This window comes from Dioscorea cayenensis, chromosome 5 (assembly GCF_009730915.1).
Source record: "Dioscorea cayenensis subsp. rotundata cultivar TDr96_F1 chromosome 5, TDr96_F1_v2_PseudoChromosome.rev07_lg8_w22 25.fasta, whole genome shotgun sequence".
NCBI classification, from domain to species: Eukaryota; Viridiplantae; Streptophyta; class Magnoliopsida; order Dioscoreales; family Dioscoreaceae; genus Dioscorea; species Dioscorea cayenensis.
The window spans coordinates 1445550-1472204 of NC_052475.1; the positions used below are offsets into that span (position 1 = coordinate 1445550).

A 26655-nucleotide genomic window follows, 5' to 3' on the forward strand; every position below is an offset into this window, starting at 1 on the left:
ACATAATTAAAATGAGTTCAAAATCAAAATCTAGATTAAAATTAAAATATTGATATAGTGTTTCAAGCATGTCATTGTGAACATAAATGTAATGCATTTTACATTCTAACTAATCACTAAGGTGTACTCATAGATGTAAACACAATAAAATACCTTAATCAATAGACTCAAATGAAAATGATGCAAGATAAAAGCAACAGAGGTAGCTCTTAAAAAGAAAAAAAAAATGATAGTTTAAATCTAAAAGGGAAATTTTACTCACATAATTAAATTCCAACTCACTTTAAAGTAGAAAAAGCAGATACTATACAGCATAGACGCACACAAAAATAAAATGGGGAGAAAGGTAAATTACACTAGATAAAGGTATAAAATATGATTGTCATCCTCTAAGTTACTAAGATTACTTCTCTAGGTTATCACCAAATTGCACATGTCCTAAAAGCATTTCCTCGATTTTGGTAGATTGTAACATGCAATCATACCCTTGTATTTCAACTACTGATTTACTTAAACTTATTATAGAGAATATATGCAAAAGATGTACAATTCATGTCTAACACAACATAAGAAACTCTTTGCAACTAAAATACCCGAAACAAGAAATTTATAAACTTGCTAATTAGATTAATGTATAAAGATGAAATAAGTGTCATGGTATGCTTAGGTGCACAACCTTTTAATATCAATTGCAAGAGTTGTAGCTCTTTTCTCAAGAGCATATCTAGAGATTCACAACAAATGACTAAATATTCTGAAGGATAAAGACAAATTAAAAGAACCCTACTTTATCAATTAAAGAAAAAGGTCCGCAACTATAAATTTTGCTTAAGCATGCGACATGGCCACTTCTAGATCATTTGATTTCAGCCCTTTCTTTTGAATCTAAAATCTAAGAAATTCTCCATAAATAAAAGTATAACTACAATCACAAGTCCATTGTAGAATCGATGGCTATACTGCATATTAAATTATTAACATCAAATCTAACCAAAAAAAAATCCAACAAAATCTTTTTTTCTCAGAAGTAAAAGATGCATGCTGTGAAAGCTACATCTTAAGAGGGTAGAACAAAGCAAAAGCATATTAATGGTAGTAAAATCTATGAATTTTGTGAATTTTGTGTTTAACATGGAGAAATAATGGAATCTACATTCTTAACATAAAGTCAAGATGATACTAAGAACTATGTAATAAGGACCATAACAAAATATCATGAAAACAAAATGTTTATGAGCCAGTTAAAGCAATGTTAAGAAAAAAAAAAGGAGAAAAAAATGCAGCCAAAGCAATCCACAAATTGTGAATAGTTATAATTGAACATATTGCTTTCATTATGCAACTAATAGACACATGAAATTCAATTGAATCATATTAGGCAAGATATGCTGTTTAATTCAAGAAAAAAAAGCATTATGTGATTGATATACAATGTCTCAAATAGAAAAAGTTAAGACCATGCTATTCGATATATCTGCCAAATCATAGGTAAATTTAATCACCATTAATGAGCAGAACATTTTTTATGATATTTAGAAGCTGGGCTAAAAGCAGTAATTCAACCACAAAAAACTGCAAATGTTTCAAAAATAAAAGAAAAGGATGTATAAGTTGTAAATCCATACAAGCATTTCAACATGCAAGATTTCATATTAGAGATTAGATTCACATTTTATAACAATTTTTGGTGGTTAGTTGACGTTTCCGAGAGAAACATTTTAACTTCGATGTAAGTAATGCAGGAGCTATCTAAAATTCATTTAACAAAGCACTCAATCAGTCACTTCATCCACATCCACTCAAAGAAAACTGATGTGGCAAAACCATAGATAGAATTCATGCTACAAAGAATAAGAGCAGCACCATGTTCAAATGTAAAGCATTAAATGAAGCATAAGTGCCTGCACCAAAGGAATTTTTCCTTGAATCAACATAGAATAGAAGTGTTAAATTTTCCTTGCTATTTGCTGCAATAAATAGCAATCATGAATTAAAACATGAAGAACAGTATTTTGAAGAACTAACAGTCATGCCATTATTGTCATAAAGCATACCAAATTCATGCCTTGGGACGAATCATTTAAGAGAGAATCAACAAAGCAATAAGACCAAGTCCACAATAAATGGTAGGTTCATAGCTAGCTAATTAAGCAAAATGAAGTTTTGCCAGACCATTTCAATGGTCATGTCATTAATGTCAGAAAGCATAACAAAATCATAGACAACTGAACTGTTTAAGTGAAAAAAATCAACAAAGCAATATACAACATGTCCACAATTGATGGCAGGTTTAAAGCTACCTAATTAAGCAAAATGAAGTTTTAGAAGAACAAAACAATGATCTTGCCATTATGACTCATGCCTTAGGAAGAATCAGTGAAGAGAAGGAAAATTCAACAAAGCAATATAGGATAAGCTTAAAACAGATGGCAGGTTTGAAGCAACCTAACTAAGCAAAATGATCTTTGAGAAGACTGTATGCTTCAAACCAACATACTTGAGGATTAATCTATAACATTCCCATGCAGAGTAAAATTCAGAAAACAAGTGTAAACTGTGAAGTTGCACAGATTTCGAAACACCCTTTTAGCTTTAAGTATAGGACAGCCAGAAGTTGAGCATGCAAAAAGATAGTCAGGTTGGCCAGATTTTGTAGGCAACAAAGCAACCACTAGTTTCAAGCTAGGAAGTGGTTGCATGTAGCAAACAGAGGGGGAAGCTCAAAAACCCAAAAACCAAAACAAAAACAAAAACAAAAATTAAAAACAAGAAGAAGTAAAACCCTGTAAGGCTGAATGGAAATCAATTTTCTTTAATGATAAACTTGTGACAAAACATAAAAATGAAAAAATTGAAAAGGCAAGTGTATGAAGTCTTTGAAACAAGACGGACAACAAAACCGAGATGCAGTGCTCAATTAAATGTTCGTTTGCTTCTTTAATACCAAATCTTCTCATCCTTCGATGTATCAGTCCTAGGAAATGGAGCGTTAGCACAAACACATGCAAGTAGACATAATGATACTTTTACAACTCAATCGATTGGGAGGAAATATGCTCACCAAAGAATCGTACCACTAATAACAATAGAGGCATGCCCTAGCCCTTTGGATATAACATAGTTCACTTTCATCTAAATATGTCTCCAGACCTTTAGCTGAATCCTTGCATAAGGAATGTATGAACTCTAAGATAGAAGATTTTCTCAAGATCAGATATAGAACTATACTTGGGGTGGGGTACAGGACATTTAGAAAGAAACTGCTTTGAACAAAGAAAAATTAGTTCAGCACCTTTAACTCTCGATCATGCGTGCTCAACCAGAAAGAGAACAAAAATTCTGGTAATGTGACATGAATATCCATAGCACTACATCCAAGATATGGCGCATCTTAAATTCAGAGGCACATGAGTCCATGAGCTTTGCATGAAATTTTCACCTAATCCACGAACAAATTCAACAAGATTAGATACAACAAAAACCTTGTCACCAACAACAGAAAGGCAGATGCTCCAAAATCAAATAAATAGAGAGAGAGAGAGAGAGAAAATATACATCACGACATCGATTCACGCATTACATTTTACGGTGGCATTTGAAAACAGTGGCAGCCAGACTAAAATCTTGAAAACAAAAACTTACAAAGATGGAACATCATTAAAAATACGTACGTTAAGTTCTACACATGTTGAGCAACAACAATGGCTCCTATTTGCACCTAATTGTAAAAAAAGAACATAACTACGTAAAAAAAAAATAGTAGAACAACCAAAGGGCAAAACAATTGTTCAATAGGACGATTAATAAAATCTAATAGGAAGGGAAGGCACTTATTAAAGAATATGAACAGAGAAAAATCAAGAGGTACAATACAAGACGCATGAAATTAGCGAAAAATCAAATTACAAGTAGTCTTAAAAGCGACATCGACTGCAGATCTGATCAAGCGCGACGATGTCGAATAGGATAACCATAACACATATAAACATATAACAAAATAAAAAAAACTCCTCATCAATGATCCAGTTATCAACAAAAATAGGGGCAGCAATTTGATTGAAAACCGGTGACGAGAAAAAAGAAAAAAATCCGGTTACCACATGTTGCACCCATTGAAGATAGCAAACCACATGAGCCATTAAATAGGGCTTACCAAATTGTCATTAGAATAGCAATGACTTGTTCAGGATCAAACATAAAATACAAACACATTTCTAAACATCTTAGACAGTTCAGCAGACATAGAATTGAAGTGTGACACAGGACAAACTCAAGAATTAAGCCTTCCTTTTACATTTGCACAGCAGGCTTGCAACATGATCATTTTCTAGCAAATCAAATATGCACCATAAAAAACTACAGATACATAATTCATATATTGGAAAAGAATAGATCATAACATCATGGATAAATGCACCAATGAGTAACATCTTGTCACTAAATAGGTGAGGAGCTATACCACAAGGGCCATAAAAGATTATCATGAGAATGCATGGTCTTTGAATCATTCAAAATCCCGTAGACAGACACACACGCTCCAAATTAAAATCAGGAAAATTAAACAATTTTTAGGAATTATACAATCACAAGTATCGACGTAGAAAACCCATGAGTAGCTCAAGTAAGACAGAAATATAATATAAAATATAACAATAACATGCCATGAGCATACCAACATATAAAATGCGTGCAACTAGGAAGTGGTTGAAGTCACAACATCTATTAGGCCAATGAACACAAAGTATTTGCAAGATAGAAGGCTGGTTGAAAGGAACTCAACATAACTATGAATAAACCACTAAAGATCAGCTATCATCTTTAAGAAGCAAAATCATACCAAGCCTTTCATCTTGTGACAGAAAGTCAACTCTTGAACAATCAAATAAGATTAACTGTGTTTCCATTTGCTATAAGAAAGTTCACCAGAAATTTAATTCAAGCATTTCAAGCATATCAAGCAAGCTATGCAGATCAATTCACAAACAAAAAAAAAACAAAGATTAGCTGTAAGTATCATTAAGAAAAAGAACATGGAAATTATTACTTTCAATACAAGACCCAACAACATGTCCATGATTAGGAAATCTATAGGCATAAGGATCAAAATATAAGGACAACTAAAACCTGGTTATCTAGCAAAAACTACATTTGGAGAACTTCACATGGACCTCGAAACCAATGGATTAGCAAACATTTCTCCAGGCATAGGCAATAACTTCGTATAAGAAGGCAAAATGCAGCATTCCTCTAGCATGGGGATAAAAACAAATATATGCATTAACAACCACATAGGACACATAATATATCTCAAACAGAAAAAGTTTAGGCCGTACTAATCTATATATTTGCCAAACCAAAGGAAAATTTAATCTCCATTAATGAGCGGATAAATTTTTTGTGATATTCAGAAGTTTGGCTAAATGCATAAATTCAATCACAAAAAACCGGAAATGCATCAAATTAAAAGAAAAGGACGTATAAGTTGCAAAGGCGGTACAAGCATTTCAACATGCAGTATTTCATATTAGACACTATATTCACATTTTATAACAATTTTTGGTTGAAAGTTGACCTTCCCAAGAGACGCATACTAATTTCCAAGCAAGTCATGTGGGAGCTAACTAAAGATAAGACAACAAAGCACTTAGTCAGTCACTTACCACATCCTCTCAAAGAAAACCAGATGTGGCAAAACAATATACATAATTCATACCTCAAAGTATAAAGGCATTGCAGAATGTTTCAACGAAAAGGACTAAAAGCGAAGCACAAATTCCTCCAGCAATAACATTTTCCTTGAAATCCACCTAGAATAGAAGATAAGTGTTAAATATTGGCTGCACTATCAGAAAATATGAGATCTAGGGGCGCTGAAATCCCTAACTAATTCCAAAGCCAGGAAAAGAATGGCACCAGGAGGAGCATGAAGACATTGCAGCAAATTATAATCGTGATATATTCAAATGTAGGTAAATGCATTGTAAGAAAAAGTTGTGGTGTCATCATTGTCATAAAGCATAAAAAAAACGTCTTGCATTAGGAAAAATCATTTAAGTGAGAAAAATCAGCAAAGCAATATAGGAGAACATATGGAAAGTTTAACACTATCAAATTAAGCAAAATAATTTTTAGAAGAGCATATACTTGTATCTAAAATTCACATGTTTAGTAAAATTGAGAGCACAAGTACACATAGTCAAGCAGCACAGTTTTAGGAGTCACCTTCAGCTTTAACTAGCATAGAACATATGGATGTTGAGCAAGAAAAGAGATATTCAGATTAGCCACGTTATATAGACAACAAAACAAGAAAGAGTTTCTAACTATGAAAACGTTTAAAGTGGTAATACAAGGAGAAACAGATGGTGAAAACTCAAAAAAAAAAAAAGAGGAGTAAAGTGGCAACCATTGGTTTGTAGAAAAAGATAGTCAACAGGCAGTATTTTTATCAACTATACAAGGAATGAAGACAAGTAAATTCTGCCACCTAAGAAAAGAAAAAATAACCAATATGAAATCTCACCAATAAAATGAACCTTTCATAAGTCTATCCTTTTACACGAGTCCCAACATAATCTTCAAATCGCTTCCTTTGGTAAAAACCCCAAGTGAAAACCCTGCAAGCTTGAATGAAAATAAATTTTATCCAACAACAACCTCATGAGAACCATAAAATAGAGAATTGAAAGGACAAGCATAAGAAGTATTTGAAACAAGGCCAAATAAAATGTTTAGTTTCAAGCACAATTAGACCTCATTGCTACCCAAATTCCCAATCTTTTCATTCTTCAATATATCATAGAGCATTAGCACAAAGACAAGCAAGAAGACATAATGATTACTTTTGCAACAAAATCGATTGGAAAGATACTTAAATTTAAGCCAAAAGAGGGTTCTAAATGAAAGGGAAATTATGTAACATAACTATTTAACCACACATGGCTTCAACTAACAGGATGAATGCCACTATTGATTATATAACTCTCTATAGATGAAAAAATTTATTGGAAGTACTGGTTGCTTCATGAGAGTATGTTTTCTTTTAAAAATAATTTCTGAAAGAATTAACCAAAAGCTGGGCTGCCAAAGAACACATTGTTGTCCAATGTATATCACGCTGAATTAAGAAGATAAAAAACATCATATAATCGCATTTCCAACAAAGCATACCAGGCTCTACACATATCCCAATTTACCCTCTTCACACCCATCAAGCTTTCTTTTTTAACCCAAAGTTGACTAAGCAGCAGTGTCGCTCATGCTGCATGTTTACTTCTTTCATAACATCTGGGGAACTCTCAAAACTCATCCTGCAAACAACAAGGGTTTCAAAAAAATTAAGGGAGAAAGAACACTAAATAAGCTACACATATCACAAATATACTAATTCAAAAAGGGTGTGCACTTTAATTCCATTTGATAGACAGCTATATTGGCACAAGTGACAAGTTGATGCTTATGCCAATGACTTCATGCAGAAAACTAGGTAGAAATAAAAATAAAAAAATTAGTTAAATGAACTCATTATCCTCTTTTGAAATGTTCAATATGTAATACCTCAAGCCGGTTAGGGTTAACTGAATGTTAAACAGACTTTCAATGGATATATCACACGCTCCTCAACATTTCAGAGAAATTTATGAGTATTCTTGTCAACCTACCAGCTCGACCTATAACAGGAAATCCAATATAAAAAGGGGACGGCCATAAACTTCACTGCGGTGTAAGTCTCATGCCTTTGCCCTTGAGCATATTAACACAATCCTTGAGCTTTCGTACAACCTTCACCTCATTCCTGAACAAATTCAAGAGATTAAATATATATAGAGAGCAGGATGCAAAAAAATCAAATATATATAGCGAGAGAGAAACAGAGAAATAATTGCTTGTGTGCAAGGCGTCTAAATTTCCTACATGACTTCAACTATCTATCAAGTAAATGCCATGTTTGATCTGACAACACAATAAAATGGTCAACAATTCCCTTCAATCCAAATTTGTTCAAGATAAAAGAGAAAAGAAAAAAAAGAATAAGGAACTATTATATTCAAGAGAACCGCGACGCATCTCAACAGCCTTGATCTTACCAGTGTTTCAACAAAGAATTACCCTCCAACCAGTTACTCGCAATCCTTTTGCCCTCCATGGACACGATTGACACAAAAACAGATGTAAAGCATTAAAAGGCATTAAAATATTTAAAAAACAACAACAACAACAACAACAACAACAAAGAAATCAAAGGATACAAGTCAACTTTCAACTGAACTTCAGATTGTCGAATATAGAAGAAAAAGACAAGGTGAACATACGAAAATGTCAAATGACAGTCAACTTTCAACTGAACCTACAAGTCCACAAACATTACAAATTATTGGGAAAACCTTCACCTCATCCCTGAGCATATTAACACAACCCCTGAGCTTTCCTGAAATCTTCCCCTCATCTCTGAACATATTCAAGAGATTAGAATATATATAGAGAGCTGGATGCTCAAAAATCAAATATATATATATATATATATATATAGAGAGAGAGAGAGAGAGAGAGAGAGAGAGAAACAGAGGTAATTGCTTGTGTGTGAGGCGTCCAAATTTCCTACATGCCTTCAGTTATTTGTTAAATAAAAGCCATGTTTGATCTGATAAAACAACAAAATGGTAAGCAATTCCCTTCAATCCAAATATCTTCAACACAAAACAGAAAAAAAAAGTAAAAAATTCGAGAGAACCGCGATGCATTTCAACAGCCTTGATCTGAGAAGTATTTCAACAAAGAATCACTCTCCAACCAGCTACTCGCAAGCCTCTCCAACCTCCGATTGACACAAAAACATATGATAAAGCATTAAAAGGCATAAAAAAACCCAACAAAGACAACAACAACAACAACAAAGAAATCAAAGGGTATGGAGAGAAGCAATACATCTCTGGAGCGACAAAGAATCACCCTCAATTCAAACCAGCAATTCGCAAGAATCTCGCCATCCACGGACACCATTGACACAAAAAAACGATGAAAAGCATCAAAGCACATCAAAACCCCAAAAAAACAAAAGAAATCGAAGGCCATGGAGGGAAGCAATACTTCTCTGGAGCTGGCCATGGATCATCGATCGAGCACAGGCTATGGAGAAAAGCAATACATCACTGGATCTGGCCATGGATCATCGATCGAGCTCCCGCGATGACGACATTGGAGGTAAGGGTTTCAGAGAGAAGCGAGAGAGATGAGAGCGGGAAGAGAAACTTGGGAAGAAGAAGCGTCGGGGGTCTGGTTAAATAAAAGCTAGCCTAGCGGATCCGGGTATAATTATTCATAAGATTTGAAATGGATCCGAAATCCGATTGCCAGCTGCTAAGAGAATGAGGTATTATGTATGGAAAGTGATAACGGTTATAAATATTTAAATATGGAAATTTATGGAGAGCTAACGGATCCGGACCATCAGATTTGAATTGGTTTAACGGATCCGAAATTCGATTGCTTTGCTGCCCGAAACAGGGTTAACGGTTATATACGTGTACATAATATATATATATATATATGGAAAATGGATCTGGGTTCGTAATAATTGAAGATCCGAAAACCATAATGCGAAAGAGATATTAATAAATGGAAAACGGATCCGGGTTCTGAGTAATGAAAATCTGAAAAACAACATACGCAAGAGATATTAATAATTGTTAAATATTATATATATATATGGAAACAAATCTTGGTTTTTAATAGAAGATCTAAGAACACATCATGCTTAAAAGATATATTAATAATAGTCACATATATATATATATATATGTGTGTGTGTGTGAAAACGGATCCAGGTTTTTAACAATGGAAATTTGAAAGAAACATAGAGATAAATAACAAAAATAAATAAATATATAACAAGATCTAGCTATCTATATCTATATATATATATATATATTAAAAGCAGAGGAATTAAAAGCTTCACATTAAATATAGAAAATAATCATTTATTAAATATAGTGAGAGTCATCATTTATCTCAGTATTCAACCATCTAACAAATTTTGACCAAAATAAGTAAGTTTTGGGCTTATATATAAGCACACATCATATACAAATATTTGTAGATTTAAATATATATATATATATATTGCTAGTTGTGTCTATTTTTTTTTCATTATGTTCAGGATACCCACTAAAAATATTCTCAGTTGACATATTCCCCTATGTATATCGATAATGATATTTGTGGGGATGAAAACTTTTATATGTAGGGTACTTATTTGTATTTGACATTCTATTAGTGATTCTGACTAATTATCATGAAATTAGTTAATATAAATTTACTTTGTGATCTCAAAATATCAAACTTTCAACTAGTCATTGTCGAGAACATTCGTGGAGTCATAGTCTTGATATAAATCCAAGCAAAAGTTATTTGAGTACATCATATTTGTTTTCATTTTTGTTTTTTTTATTTTTATTTTTTTATTTCCTTTTAATACGCATGCTTGATTGATGTTAATCTCTTTTTTTCTTTTTTCTTTGCCACGTTTAAGCATCTTGTTTTTGTTTGGCTTTAATATATATATATATATATATATACACCAAAATTCAAATGTTAATGAATTTTTAAAATATATAAAATAAATCAATGACCTCAAGATCCCACTCATTTAAAAGGGTTCCTGAAGATGACAATGACCAATAAATACATGTTCAATATTTTGTCTTCTTCGCTGTATGAAAATTAATAAAGGGAATTGCTTGTTTGAGAGATCTTGTATTTTCACTGTCATATGTAGAAATTATCAACGTCGTGACGGATCTTAGGCTCTTAGCAGAGTACAAACTCATTCACATGAGCAACAACACCGAAATGAACATTAATTGTTTTAGATTTTAATTAACCAAGTTTATATAGTTAATGGAACTCCACATTAATTGCTAGTTAATTCTCAAAACTGCCAAAACACAAATCTTCATTAATGGAACTCCACGGGGTTTTATTCGCTGCAAAAGGGGTTTAAGACAAGATGATCCTCTTTCACCCCTTCTCTTTGCTTTGGCAGCCGATACCTTCAGTGCTATGTTTAATCATGCTATTAATTCCAAAGCATTAATTGGAGTTCAACTTGATCACTCAAACAGAATCTGTCATTTACAATACGCAGATGATCTAATTATTTTCTCTGCTGGGGGCATGAAGATCTTAAAATCATTAAATTAATTCTTTATCTCTTTGAAGGTTGCTCTGGCCTTTCAATTAATTACTCGAAAAGTTGTCTATACTCCACTAATTATGGTTACCAACCACTCTCCTCCTCTGCAAGGATTCTTAATTGCAAAAGAGATTGTCTCCCCATTAAATACCTTGGAGTTCCCCTTTCTTGTAGACGACCTAGACGCTAAGACTGGACAAAGTTAATTGAATCTATTCGATCAAGACTCACATCCTGGAAAACAATCTACCTTTCACTGGGGGTCGTCTAACCCTTATCAATTCCGCGTTATCTTTCCTCCCAGTCTACTGGATGTCAGTATTCAAACTGCTAACCTGGGTCATTCACGAGATTGATAAGATTAGTTGAGACTTTCTATAGAAAGGTCCTAATCTCGGTTCTAAGAGAATTAGATTGGTTATATGGAAAAGGATCTGTCGCCCACGCAGCATGGGTAGTTGGGGAATCCTTGATATCCAGGAATTCAACAAAGCTTTACTTGGAAAATGGTGGTGGAAATTCACCGTCACACAGGATTCTTGTTGGACCAAGATCATCAACGCCAACTACGCTATTAGAGTCTCCGGGTATTTTATTTCAAAACCCACCAAGAAATAAATCTTTCTTTTGGGCGGGTATTAATACCATCTTCCTTCATTCCGTTCTTGCATCACCAAATTAATTGGAAATGGTGACAGATATTCTATTCCGGAAGGTATTAATTTTCAAGAGGATTCCTACACCTGGTCTCTTGAAAAAAATGGAACCTTCTCTGTTAAATCATTCTACAATTTCTCTCCGTAGCCAACTTTATTCCCAATTTTAGAAAACTAAATCTCTTGGTAAAATCACTTTATTCTGTTGGCTCGTCAGAGAAAACAAAATTCTTACACTTGATAACCTATACAAAAAAGGTTGCAATCCAAATGCCACTGGCACATGTTTTCTATGTCATAATAATTTGGAAACAGTGGATCATCTTTTCCTTGATTGTATTCTTTCAGAGCTTATTTGGTCCTTCTTCAGACAAATCCTTCATCTAGAATCCCTTCCATCATCTGGACCAATTTGATCCCCTCCTTGAACTCTTCTTACAGGAACCTTTGGGATCTCTATTCTAGAGCCATCTTATGGAATATTTGGTTGGAACGTAACAATCGTATTTTCAACCAAAACTATTATCCTATTTTTTCAATTCTTTATAAGATTGCTAATATGCTTCTTTCTTGGATCTCTACAGATTCGGTATCTCATCAGCAGGATTCCTCAAATGCTACACAAAGGATCAAGAGATCCCTCACCTTTCTGAGCTCTAGATTCACAGGTGTTATCGGCGATTTGGCGTCCACCACTGATTAGGAGTAGTTTGCTTCACTCGTTGCTGGGCAGGCCTGTGTCCTCTGATGGTTGACTTCGCTGGTTCAGCTTGTTATCTTTTTCTTCTGTTTTTTGTCTGAGTCTTTCTCTTGTCCGGTTTACTGTTCACCTCATCTCTAGTGAGGATTTCAGTTTTAATTATTATTGTTTTTTTGTTTAGTGTCTCTGCTTAGTTCTCCTATGTACACATTATTTTTTTAATAAATTTGTGGTTTATCCATTTTATTTTAAAAAAAAATTATATAGTTAACAAATGGAATAAAATGATTGGAAGTTGATCATAAACACTATTAAAAATATCACCCTGATGAGTTCTCATTCATCCTTTTAAATAAAGCACCAACAAACAAACCAACCAACCGTTAGGCTCCAAACCACATCATCAACAACACCACCCAAAAATAATAATAATAAAAATAAAATTAAAGCCTAAATACAGCATGTAAAACCAATGATCCAACTCAGAACTCTCCCTCCCTTTCCTTCTTCTCTTTTCCCTCTAACACCTCTCCTTTCATTCCCTTCCAAACCATTGCTATCATCATCATAAAAAATAATAACATAATTAAATATATATAATCAAATATACAAAGAAGAAGGAGGTGAAGAAGAAGAAGAAGAAGAAGAAGAAGAAATGGACCGGAGTTGCTCCTGTGGCTTGTCATGGGCTGACCAATGGGATTACAACACGCCGGACCCTCCGCCACCGCCGCCGGAGAATGAGAAGAAAGGCAAGGATGGTTCTAAAGCTCCACATGCTAGGCTTAAGAAATGGATTAAAGAGCTTTGCCAGAAGAAGCCTCATAAATAATAAGCTATTTTTTTTTTCTTATTGATTATGTCTTTATATTTATATTTATATTTATATGATGTTCTTTGTGTATGAATGTGTGGTGTTTGTTCTCTGTGTGTTTTAAAGTCATGTAGTTTTAATAATGTAATGAGTCATATATGATCTTCATTGTTTTGTCAAAGTGTTTGAAGGAAAACTCTGATGAATTAATGTTTGTGTTTATTTGCAAATGGTTTTAATGTTTTTTCTATGTTTTTTTTTAAATTGATTTTAGGGGAATATTTGAGGTAATAGAAAGAAGATTAGAAGGGGAGTTTGATTTGTTGTTTTATTTTTTTTAATTATATATTTTTTAATTTTTTTGAATGAACTTGGGTAACCAAATTGAAGAACTTCTTTCATTATTAATTTCAAATATTATTATGTTATATATATATATATATAGCTCTTATGGCTATCATGGTTTTTTAAGCTGTAACTTATAAATGATTAGTTATAGGAGAAATAGTTTCAGAAAAAGGATTTTAATGTTATTTTTTTACTTTGATTTTTATCAGTATATGTTATTGTTCTATTATATCATACAAGTTTTTCAACTTACATATACCAATATAACATATATATATATATATATATATATATATATATATTTGTATTTCTAAAATTAAGAATTTTAAAATCAATCAAATTGAATTAAATTAAATTAATGTTAGCTATTAAAAGTAGCGTGTCTAAATTTCTAATAATAGATTCTCACTGAATTAAATAAATATTAATTTAAATTTGGATTTTTTTTTATATATTCTATTGTTTTTAGATTTGATTAAGCTCATTTCTAAAACTATAGAATAAATACTTAGCTGAATAAAGCTTTCAAGAAATTAACATAAATAAAAAGTTAGTGTATTGCTTTGTTGCTCCATGCTGCATTAAATTGCAATATACCAAGTCACAAGAAAACAGCAATAAGAAGTATTTATATAATCTCTATTCAATGAATTTTTGGAATATATATTTATTGGCAAATAAAAATTTTATCTATATTAAATTCATATTGGATAAAATAATTTTTAAACATTTTGAAATCTAGATGGGGTTGTATTTGATAATTTTAACATTTTTATTAATTTTACGTTTAGGGGCTATTGGGACATTTTATGATCAAAAATTTATTACACAATAAATAACATTGGGTAAATTTTTTAGTTGGTCACTAAACTTTGGCTAATTTTTATTTTAATCATTGAACTTTAATTTGCATCAATTTGATCACTCAATATTAATTTAATTTCACTAATTAGTAAATCAAAGGATTTCGGCCGCCAAATGAACGACATAGCTCTTTTTCGATGACATGGATACCTCCAATAGACTTAATAATGTGTTATAGGAAAAACTAATGTAGAATTTCCAACAGCTATGTAATCAATTGGGGGTTAAAATTCTTGATTTATTGTCTGATAAAATCAAAATTTAGTGACATAGTAAAAAATTTACCCAAATAACATTCACAAACTACATTGGATACAATAATTATCGGCATAGTTTAACAAAAATTAAAATATTCCCATTATTAATAATTCATCTGATTAATATGCTGATGCAACAAATGCATCAAAAGATATCTGAATCAACAAAAATAAATTAAACCAAAATCGCACATGTACCAGAGTCAGAAGATGGAAAAAAAAACAATAATAATAATAAATAAATAAGTCTGAATATTCAATTCTCAACCGTGCGTATATCCATTAAAAAAAAACTGGCTGTATTTGTAAAAAACAAATAAATAAACCACAATATGAGCATGAAGTAGAGTTAAAAAGTATGAGCATGACAATGTTACGATTATGCCATTAGAAGTGTAATTATTTACATGAAATGAGGCTGTTGCTTGGATTTACCATCTGTTTCACTTGCAAAATATGTATATACATATATACATACTGAAAACAAAGAAACAACTGCACCAGATCATACCACAGCCACCACAAAAACACAATCACTTCACTTCTTTGTTGCTGAAAACAATTTGTGAAGGAAAAACCTCAGTAAATCTTCACGGAGCCATGACCAGAGTCGTCGGAGCAGGCCTAGATAGCTCTGTTGCTCAAAACAGAACATGAAGAACTCATGGTAAAACCTGATAAAGTTGCCTCGAGCAGTGTCGTCGTAGAAGCAGCCCTGGATAGCTTTAGTCTTCGGATTTGACAGACCTGCAAGTAAAGTTTAAGAACATCATAATTTAAAATATGTAAAGCATAGAAATTCCAGAGAAAAATGTTCTGCCGGAGATAAGTGAATAACAAGCTTTCAAACCTCATCAGTATATTAGTAATCAAACCCAGGTTGCAGGGAAAGATGGGTCAAGCAGTAAGGTCTGTTTCTTTATTCACATAAGCTGTGAATGTAATCAGGTTGAAGGCCATATTTCTGCCGAGTAGCAGAAACAACAATGAATGAGCTTCGCATCTTTTAGCATTTCAGTTCCAATTTTTGGTCCCATTTTTTTCCTTTTTTGGTGAGCCAACAAACACCAAGATTAGCTATCATCTTAAGAAAGATCTCATTGAAGAGAAAGGTAGAAGAGGGATCCTGCAGTGGCTATTAAAGAAGCTGTTTCAAGCCTATAAAAAGATAACATCGATGTGGATCTGATCTTTAGCCTCCCTCAATACACTTGAACTGGTGACACCATGTCTGCTTCAGAAGATGCTTCCTGGAGCTAACTTCCTTCATTGGTTGTCACCAGGTTCTGAGGTGGGTCTTTCCAACAGCCTGAACAAAGATTTTCAAGACAAAATGTTTCCTCATATTCGCAATTCTTGATACACCTCCCACACTCAATGCACCTTGCTATACAAACATCACATGCCCTGCATTGTTCAGGGCCTTTATCTCGGCAGGTCTCTGCAGGGCAGTCATAGACGAGTTTCAATTTCTGACATTCTGGACATAATTCAATATCCAGAACACTTTCATCATCAAAAGCCAGAGAGTAGATGCCACAGTGGTAAAAACGTGGCTTGCGAGCATGCAACTGTTCTTGTTCATCAGCTCCCAATAATGACTTCAGCTCATCATAATTATCAGGAGTTACACTAAAAAGCCTCCCAAGCCTTAAGTGTGTGATCCCCGGGTTGGCCCAGGATTTTACAGCCTTTAGATTGTTGATGAGGCCTTCAACAGTTAACCTCACACATCCAGGAATGCTAAGCTGCATGCAAAGAAGGTACATTGTTGTAAACAGTTCTACTTCAAAAGCAGTAAAGAAGGTAAACGAGAAATCTATTAGAGAAATATCAACACCAAATGGAACTATGAGTTGGCCCTCTTCCTATGGAACTCAAAATCCATGTGATAAAGCACTTCATCCTATGCTAGATGCCTTGCAACAATCACTCTTCTCCTATAGAACTCAAAATCCATGTGACAAAGCACTTCATCATATGCTAGATGCCTTGCAACAATCACTCTTCTCTTCCATCTTTAGTTTTATTCTATTCTTAACATCTAAACACCATAGACTTGGGAGTTAAACTCTTGTAAGCAAGCAAGCATCCATGATGTAGTACATTAGCAGAACCAGACCCATAACATGGCATCTCAAATATTATGCTAACTATTCATTGACCAAGATGAATGAGCGGCAGTTGCCATGAAGCATGTCTCGTTCAATATATAATTTGCATTGCATTTGGATAAAGAAAGGTCCTTTGATATCTGAAATACCAGAACAACAGACACCAAACATCTTTTGCTTGGGAATAACAAAGCCTAAAGTATTAGAATCTAACTGCAAACTACAACGTAAGAATTTTGTTATAATCTCTTAATCATATATTTCCAAAAAATCACGAAAAGTAAAGCAAGCAATAATATTCAATAAAATAGAGTAGATCATGCAAAAATCCAACATTCATATCAGAAAATCATGTGTTTGCAAATTAAAAATTTATTTGACTTCAATGGACTACAAAATTAGAAGGTAACCTGCCAAGCAATGATTGAACATATACAATTACACAGAAAACTTAGTATTTCAAGAACTATCAAAAGAAAATCTTCTCTATGACCAAACAATTCATGCCTAAAGGACAACCTTGAAGGAGACAAAAAATACCACATGTTCCCACACTTATATATTTCTAATTCAGTAATGCAAGAGATATAAAAATATAAATAAAAAACACAGAATGATGAGACCACAAAAAACAACAAAGATCAAATATTCAAGAACATAGATTATCAATTCAAACAAAAATTAAATCTTGATGAGATTATACAATTCAACAGCAACAAAGGAGCATCCAAAGCCTACCTTTTTTAGCCTGGGGTTGCTCTCCAGCACACGCTTCAACCCATCATCCGTTATTCTTGAGCATCCCACCAAGCTCAAGCAATGCAGACTCCCCTGAGCTCGCTGTGTCAACCGCAGGAGATCTCCATCTCCAATCCTCTGACTCAATGGCGAGTCTATGTGGATGCACCTCCACAACAAAGCATCACTCTGAACAGCATTCTTCAGAGACCTACATACCATCTCAACAGAGAGAAGATCCCTAACACCTAAATAACCCAACGAGTACACCAACCCCTCATGAGGACCCTCCTCTCCTCCCTCACTTCCATTCCCACAACCCTCCCCAACCCTACCAGAACCCGAACACTCCCCACCAACAACACCACCAAAGCTCAACCCATACTCACGGCAATCAAAACCCGACACCAAAAACTCATCACCAGCATCAAAATCACCAGAACTCACAGCATGATCTCCAACCCAACTCGCCAGCGCTGCCGTAAAAGTTTCACTAAAATCCATCCCAAAAGGATCAGAAGGCAACAAATCAACAGGATCACAACAACCCCGATCCCCACCTCGTCCTCTCTCCCCTCCATAATCAAACTCCCAATTCGACAAACACGACATGTTCCACCCCAATCCAACCCCAATCCCCCACCTCCCCCACCAATCCAATCCCAAAAAACAAAAACACAAAACACCTAACTTTTCACAACCAAAAACCCATAAATCAAGCTCAAATTCAGCACAGATAAAGCTCTAGACAGAGAAATCAACCCTAATCCTCGGCGACCACGAAGGAGATGATCTCGAGCCTCTTGGAGAGAGAGAGAGAGGAAGAGAAGAGGAAACAAGAGAAGAAGGGGTGAAGAAAAAGACGAAGAGAAGGGGGTGAACTAGAATTAGATAAAAATAGGAGGGGGTTTGCAAAAAAAGAGGCAAGAATACGAGACGGTTGGGTTTGCCACGTGGCGAGAAGAGAGACCGAGTCTGAATTCGCGAGACCGATTAGTGGCCCCCGAGACGCACCGAACCGCTTATTGCTCTCTTATTTGTGGGCCTTTTCTTATCAACACTTTCCTTCATTACCGCCCCTGGATTACATCATTATTTCACTTAATTTTTTTTATTAATCATTAATTATTTAATAAAAAAAAATATTTTATAATTTTATAATCAAAATAAATATATATATAGGATTTAAAACATCTGTGTACTTACACAGATGATTGTTTAGTATAAATATTTATTTACAATCGTTGGATGATGATCTAAGTTGATAGGGATACCGTGCAAATTTATTATGTGTAATTACTGAATAATATTGTTTGGCACTATTTATAAATAAATTGTAAATTTGAAATTCGCTGATGATGGATCATTAGATATAAAAAAAAGTTATTGGTTGTATTCCAAATAAGCAATTGGATTTGTGTCATATTAATTTGAAATTATATATTAAAAAGTAAAATATTATTTTTCAAGTAAAGATTCCATTTTAAAAAGAAATATATTTTAATAATTAATTTTAAAAAATATTGATATTAATAGTTATTTTTACTACTTAGATTAAAATTTAAAGCCACAGAAAATATTGGTTTTTATTATTTAAAATAAAATCAAATAGTATGGACAAAGGTTTGGTAGAATCTTATCCAAATGGACCAAAATATTGGTTTTGTAACTTTGTTGAGATTGATATCCTAACTAAAAACGCATCACATGCTAATAAATTCATTGTTTATCACTTTCAATACTATTAATTGTCATCAAAGTGATATTTATTTCTTTTAATATTTGAGGTGGGTATAAAGTATAGGAAAGAATTTTCTATACATTACATATACGAATTATGTACTATTTTATATGTATATATATATATATATGAAAAAAATAAATGAACTCATTCAAAAGAGTGCATATCGGAGTTTTTTCCCTGTGTTTATGTACTTTTGGCTTCAGTTTTTTTTTATATATTTTTTTTACCATTTTTATTTGATGTTTTGTTTTCCAATCGTTTATTTGTTGTTTTCGTTTGTTATTATAACTGTTGTGGGATGTTTTTTTTTTTAATAAATTATAATTTATTTACTTTATCAAAAAAGAAAGTTAGCTTCAATTATTTGTGTCATTCACAATAGCTGTCATAAATTAATCAAATCCTCTGCTTCACAGAGAAGTTCAACTTTGGTGAGTCTTTTTAGATAAAACTAAATTTAAATTTAAATACTTAAAAAAAAGATTAATTAACATTTATCATACCAAAGAATATTCTAAGATGATATTTACCTCATGTATAATCTATATATATATATATATACACACACCATTATGGTTATTTCATTGGAACCATTCTACTTCATATGAATTAGTGATTTATTTATAAATTTGATTAGTGGTAGTTTGAAAATTTTTAAAAAAATTTATTATTGAATACTGTATCACAATTCTTTAATACCTAAAGAGTCTAGTTTAGTGCTATTGGCTCTACTGCCAAAGACTTAATTTACAGATATTTATTGCCCATATTTAAAATGTAATAGACGTAATTCTTTTGTAGCTCTTTTGAAAAGACTAGTCTATAAAAAACGATAATATAATTATTATCAACTATTGGATTTGAATCCAACAACTTAGACCATCTATTAGTACGATGAGTCACTGTTTTTTGTTATTATTGTTTGTTATTTCTCTTCACCTTTGTTTATATCTTTCTTTTATTTTTTATTTTTTATTTTTATTTGGAACATTCTAAGAATTTGCCTTGTACATAACTTATTGTCATATATACACACACATACCATGGGGCATTTTCAATTAAAATAGTCTCCTATTTTATTTTGTGATTGTTCTAATAATGGTGTATTCTAATAAAATATTAAAAAGACAATATATATATATCCATAATGTTCAGCCGTGTGGGTGATAGTTTCTCCTTAACCATTGCACTACGGTTTGGTTAAAAAAAGAGTCTAATAATTGGGCAAGTACCCACTTAGGTTGTGTCAGTTGATGTTTATTATTTAGTTGATTTGGCCCTTTGTACATCCTTTGGCCATATCAAGCAAATTAGAACCTCTTAATTAAGATGTTAATAATAATTAAGGACTAAATGGTCTTTGTTTGAAATTAATCTTAAAAAATAAAGAGGTAGAAGATAGCTGGAATTTAGTCAGACATCTAAGTCTCTGACAGTGAATTGTAAACTTCTCATGAGTCATGACCTTGATGTTCTTTTGATAATATAAAATTGGCCGTTTGTAATAGTCATGCATGAGGTGACATGACAAGACAAGACAATGAATGTGGTTGTCACCTAAAAAACATACTTAATTATTTAATTTGGTACGTATATTTATGCCCCTTCTCAACAACTTCTAAGAATCTTTGCATGCCTTTCTTTACGAGGGATGCTTGACATTATATGCTCATAGTGTGTTTTTACACTAGAAACAGATTAGATATAGCCTAAGTGTAAAAACATTGTGAAAATTGGTATAATAATACAATGATATCAAAGATAAAAATTACTAAGAAGAAAATAAAATCAAACACATGTTGAACCGGCAACCAGTTAAAAAACAGCTACAGACAAGAGGGGCATCTATGATTATAGAGAAGATGTCCCTAATGTCAAGGGATGCTCATAGTTTTTTTTTTTCACACATTTTTTTTTTTTTTACACAGTTGATAAGTGATAAAGTAAAAAAATAAACTGATAACTTGACTGATTTTTTTAGAGATAAATTTTCATTATATAATTTTAGAGAAAAAAAATGAGAGATATTTTTCACATAGAACTTCCACAAAAGACTGAAAAAGTATATTGTCATTTGAGAAGTTCAAACAAGTACTTGTTGTTACTAGTGGGCTAGCTCACATTTCTTGTGTGCTTAGTTTTTAAAAACTAATAATTAAAATTAAAATAAATTATATAATAAATATATAAACGTGAGTTTGAGAGGTAGGAAGGATTTGGCATCAGTGTTGAACTGAGTTTAAAGTTCTTAAAGCTGTGTACATAGTGCAGATAGCATAGAGACGACCACAATTTTGGGCTAATTCACTAGTTTTAGTTACTCTAGCGAATTTTATTCTTTCTTTGAAGAGTTGTTGTTGTTGTAGTATTTATTTATTTATTTTTCATTTGTAGTGAATTTTTTTAAGTTCTCTATTTTTTTAATTGTAATTGTATATGTACCCAGTAATTTAGTTAATATCCATTGTAGTTATTATTTATTTATTTTTTGTTTATCACATTTATTTTTTATAGTCAAATGTATTTTTACCATTTTGATCCAATGATTTATCTATTTTTTTTGAGAAAAGATTATATAATAGCAGATTTTTCAATTTTATTAATTTAAACATATATTTTTAGATTTATCCGACAACAAACCAAACTCTACAGAGTATTGCAGTCCATGCACCATATAAAATTTATTTCTATTTTCTCAAAGCATTTTATCAATACTTAGACATTTTAAAAAATAAATATTAATAATTTTGTGCTTTAGAAGGTGCATATCAAAATAAATATAGAAGCACCAAATCTAATTGGAAAAATTGAATAATTGACCCTAATTACATGGATAAATTTATAATCTCTCTCTCTCTCTCTCTTCATTTTTAATATATATATATATATATATATATATTTGCATGTAGCTTGCAATATCAACTCTCATCACAAATAATTCTTAATAGTCTCATATTACTAATAAGAGAATCTTTCAAGAAATATTCTTTTGATTTTATACTAATTTAAAAATTATAATCATTTTAAAATATAGACATTAATTAACCTAAATAGTAAATAATCATATTATTATTAATTATTAAAAAATAACAAAAAATAATTCTTTTTTTTCAATAATAATAATAATAATTATTATAATAATTATAATTATTATTATTATTCGGCTTCGGTTTTCTATATAAACCCCCTCCATTCTATCACTCGCTCAGCGCATCTCTTCTCGTTTCATCGATCTCGCTTCTCTTTCGCCGCGGTTCATTCTCTCAGATCTCAATGGGTGAAGCTCTCTCTCCTCTGATCATCCTCTCGTTTCGTTTTCGTGTTCCATTTAATTGATTTTTTCTTTTTTCCTTGCAGGAAAGATCAAGATCGGCATCAATGGTGCGTGTGGATTATATTTATGTTGGTTTTTGCGGTTTTTATAGTGTTTTTTGGATTGATCTGAGTGTTTTTTGGTGGTTGTTTAGGATTTGGAAGGATCGGGCGATTGGTGGCGAGGGTGGCGCTCCAGAGCGAGGATGTGGACCTTGTGGCCGTCAATGATCCCTTCATCACCACTGATTACATGGTATATATATATAGATCGGATCGCTACTTTGATTCATCATTCATAAACATGTTTTTTTTTCCTCTTTTTTTTTTAAAAAAAATCTGGATCTTTTATTAATTTGTTTTCTTTCTTTAGATCATTTGCTTTGGATTCTTTTCGCATTTTTAACTTTGGTGTGTATGCTGGAGTTTTATATTGATAACGGGCAAGGATTGAATGGAAAATGACTTTTTTTTTTTTGGCTAAGTGAATGAGCCATTTGTTTGTGATGATGAATCAGTTGATCAGTTGCCCACCTTGATCCTTCCTTGTTTACCATTATATGTGAAAGGACCTGATAATTCGTTTTACAATATGTTACATGTTTTACTTAAAGGCCAATGGACTCTGCTTCATCTAAATTTCTGAGTTTGACTTGCTATTTCATCAACCCATCTTAATTTCTTTTTTATTATTTATTTGTTTTGTTTGAATTGTTGAAAAGAAGAAAAAAAATCAAAATTTGTGGTCAGGATAAATAAAAGTACACAATGACTTATATTAAATGTTAAATATGTATGTAACTTATGAATGTTGTGTTTTTCAGACCTACATGTTTAAATACGATAGTGTGCATGGCCAATGGAAGCATCATGAGATCAAAATGAAGGATTCAAAGACCCTTGTCTTTGGTGAGAAGGAGGTCACTGTGTTTGGTGTTAGGTTCGGTGTTTTACTCTGCCTTTTTCATGTTGTGTCAATACTCAATAGTGTGTTATTTTGTTCTTTCTTTTGTTGCGTCTTTTGGAATGAAAGGACTGATTGCGGATGGTTTTTGAAGGAACCCTGAGGAGATTCCTTGGGGCGAAGCTGGTGCGGATTATGTTGTGGAGTCCACTGGTGTTTTCACAGACAAGGACAAGGCTGCAGCACATCTGAAGGTAGCCTCTTTTTTGTTGACTATTCTTCTTTGAAAACTTGTTGTGCTTGTATGACTGTTTGGCTGTTTTACTAATTTTAAACTTGGAAGACCCTGACCCAATCAATTACCTGGCTTAGGAGAGTTCAAAGCTTAAGCTTGTACATCTGATCTCTCTCTCTCTCTCTCTCTCTCTCTCTTTGTGGAAAAAATAAAAATGTGTTGTTGAATATTAAGACAAATTCAGGGCCGTCATAGAGTCATATTGTTGCTTTAATTTGGATTCCTTTTAACCTTGACTGCACTAACTTACAGACGGTCAATCCTATAGTTTCTTCCACAATGGATGATTCTGCTCTTTTATCTTCTAATTGTGATTATCCATTTGGACTCGTTTTCGTGATTTCAGGGTGGTGCGAAGAAGGTTATTATCTCTGCTCCTAGCAAGGATGCTCCTATGTTTGTGATTGGTGTGAATGAGCACGAGTACAAGGCAGACATCAATATTGTTTCTAATGCTAGCTGTACCACTAACTGCCTTGCGCCCCTTGCAAAGGTTGTATGCTTGTTGTATTCTTTTCATTTCTCTTAGGCTAGCTTAAATATGGTTCTATATAATGACTGCCTTTTTCTTTTCCCTCAATTGTTGCAGGTCATTCATGATAGATTTGGCATTGTTGAGGGTTTGATGACCACAGTGCACTCAATTACTGGTGAAGATTTACTGAAAAAATTGAAGTCGCCCCCTCAATTTCTTTAATATAATATTTTCGCAAAGGTGGTCTATTTATCTGATTGTCGTTGTTATTTCAGCCACACAAAAAACTGTTGATGGGCCATCTGCCAAGGACTGGAGAGGTGGGAGAGCTGCTAGTTTTAACATCATCCCTAGCAGCACTGGTGCTGCAAAAGTATTTAACTCATCCCAAGCATTTTTCTTTTTCGTTCTTCCTAGCTATTTCAGGTTTCTTTTGGCAAGAATAGATAGTTCTTTGTGTTACATTTTTTATGGCCTCAAAGTGGCTATTAAGTATAATTGGTTGTGGCGGTGGATTACATAGCAGTTAGATTGTCAACTTGGTGTATTTGTTACATTTCAATCCTATCTGTTTGATGTTTTCAATGTCTTCATATGCAATGGACGTATAACCATAACCTAGTTTTAATGGCCACTGACTAACTGTCCTCCCTCAAGGCATTTGCATGGCCACTGACCTACTGAAACATTTAGTTTCGTTACATTCTCTTGTCATTACCAATGCAGTGGTAATAGTTTTTACAGGTTTTTATTCATATCAAAACTAAATGTTTTGTGACAACATTCCAGGCTGTTGGTAAGGTGCTCCCTGCCTTGAATGGAAAATTAACAGGAATGGCATTCCGAGTTCCAACTGTAGATGTATCAGTAGTGGATCTCACAGCAAGGCTTGAGAAGCCAGCTACATATGATGAAGTCAAGGCTGCAATTAAGTAAGTGAATGCACAAGACAGCATCCAGCCAGACTCCTAAATTTAAGAGGACTGCATGTATATATGCTCCAACAATTCTCAGTACATTGGGTGGCAATTATCGGCAATGATACTGTTCTTGTTGTTTGGCAGGGAAGAATCTGAGGGGAAGATGAAAGGTATATTGGGTTATGTTGATGAGGACTTGGTTTCTACTGATTTCGTCGGTGATAGCAGGTGATTTGCTCTTCTGATAGTTCAATGGATAATCAGTTACCTTATCTGCTGTTTTTCGTCGAAAATTTCCCTCACTTACCATGCAATGCAGGTCAAGCATCTTTGATGCTAAGGCTGGAATTGCCTTGAATGAAAACTTCATCAAATTTGTCTCATGGTATGACAATGAATGGGGTTACAGGTATGTATTGTAATTCTGCATATCCATTTGACAATTTGCTTTTGAACTTTGATATTAATTTTTTTTTTTTTTTGCAGCAACCGTGTGGTTGATCTGGTTCGTCACATGGACAAGACCAAATAAATTGGTTTTTATTTCACAATTGTAGCTGTTTTAGTCTGCTATTTATGAGGAATAAGTAACAATGTTCAGCATTAGATAATTCTTTATCTGTTTTGCTGAATATAAACCTTAATTCTTTTTCCATCTTAATAAATAATGATGCTTCTTCTTGTTTACTGAGTAATGCATATTGTCGGTATATTTTTCCTGGATAACGAGACAAAATGGTCTCAACTATTTTTTTATTTTTATTTTTTTAATAATAAATAAATCATAATCGTTTTAAAAAGCTGAAAGCTTTCAATTTAATATATATATATATATATTTATGAAGCGTAACAATAGCATGACAATCTTCACTCGATCGATATGGGATTAAATTGTAAACCCGTATTCAGAATTGGGAACTTTTGGTACTACTACATTTAAAACTCTTACAATATTTTTAAGTATAATTAAGTCTTTGTAATTACATTTGCCCATCTACACAAGGGACTAAAATGACCTAATTCGGCTAAATATAATGACTTAATTATATCTAAAAATATTACAGCAATTAAACCCAAGAATAATTATTTTAAATTTTAAATAAATTATTTATTTATTATTTTATTCAGAAACAATAAATATATTTAAAAATTCAGAGCGCGAGATGCAGCAACTCATCGTGAAGGTGAAGCGCGCATCCCATTCGCTCCATCCAACGCGCGTTCATCCTCTTCTTTCTCTTCTCTTCTCTTCTCAATCTCTCCAAACCCTAAACCAAACCCAAGACCTTCTTCCCTTCATCCATGGAAACCACCAAGCTTCCG

The 26655-nt window shown here is 32.9% G+C and overlaps 2 protein-coding genes and 1 long non-coding RNA gene across 4 annotated transcripts; 1 reads left to right on the forward strand and 2 right to left on the reverse strand.

Annotated features, from left to right (window-relative positions):
• Positions 1-4239: 4239 nt before the first annotated feature.
• LOC120260878 lies at positions 4240-8213 on the reverse strand. 2 transcript variants are annotated; one of them, XR_005536519.1, is made up of 6 exons: positions 8088-8213; positions 7662-7795; positions 7171-7310; positions 6524-6617; positions 5714-5807; positions 4240-4327 (listed from the first exon to the last, which is right to left on the reverse strand). It is a non-coding gene; the product is annotated as an uncharacterized LOC120260878 (long non-coding RNA). The 2 variants fall into 2 exon arrangements; XR_005536518.1 differs by lacking the exon at positions 4240-4327 and adding an exon at positions 5011-5621.
• Positions 8214-15179: 6966 nt separating this feature from the next.
• Positions 15180-18315, reverse strand: LOC120262302 (F-box protein SKIP14-like). Its single transcript, XM_039270395.1, has 3 exons — positions 17683-18315; positions 15681-16578; positions 15180-15577 (listed from the first exon to the last, which is right to left on the reverse strand). The coding sequence occupies exons 1-2, from the start codon at positions 18292-18294 to the stop codon at positions 16087-16089; spliced, it is 1104 nt and encodes a 367-aa protein (XP_039126329.1). The 5' UTR covers positions 18295-18315; the 3' UTR covers positions 15180-15577; positions 15681-16086.
• A 4303-nt stretch (positions 18316-22618) lies between these two features.
• Positions 22619-26017, forward strand: LOC120261482 (glyceraldehyde-3-phosphate dehydrogenase 2, cytosolic). The gene is made up of 12 exons (XM_039269395.1): positions 22619-22703; positions 22784-22807; positions 22894-22994; positions 23563-23678; positions 23797-23896; positions 24284-24430; positions 24527-24587; positions 24688-24785; positions 25202-25344; positions 25477-25560; positions 25652-25741; positions 25819-26017. The coding sequence occupies exons 1-12, from the start codon at positions 22700-22702 to the stop codon at positions 25862-25864; spliced, it is 1014 nt and encodes a 337-aa protein (XP_039125329.1). The 5' UTR covers positions 22619-22699; the 3' UTR covers positions 25865-26017.
• Positions 26018-26655: the final 638 nt, after the last annotated feature.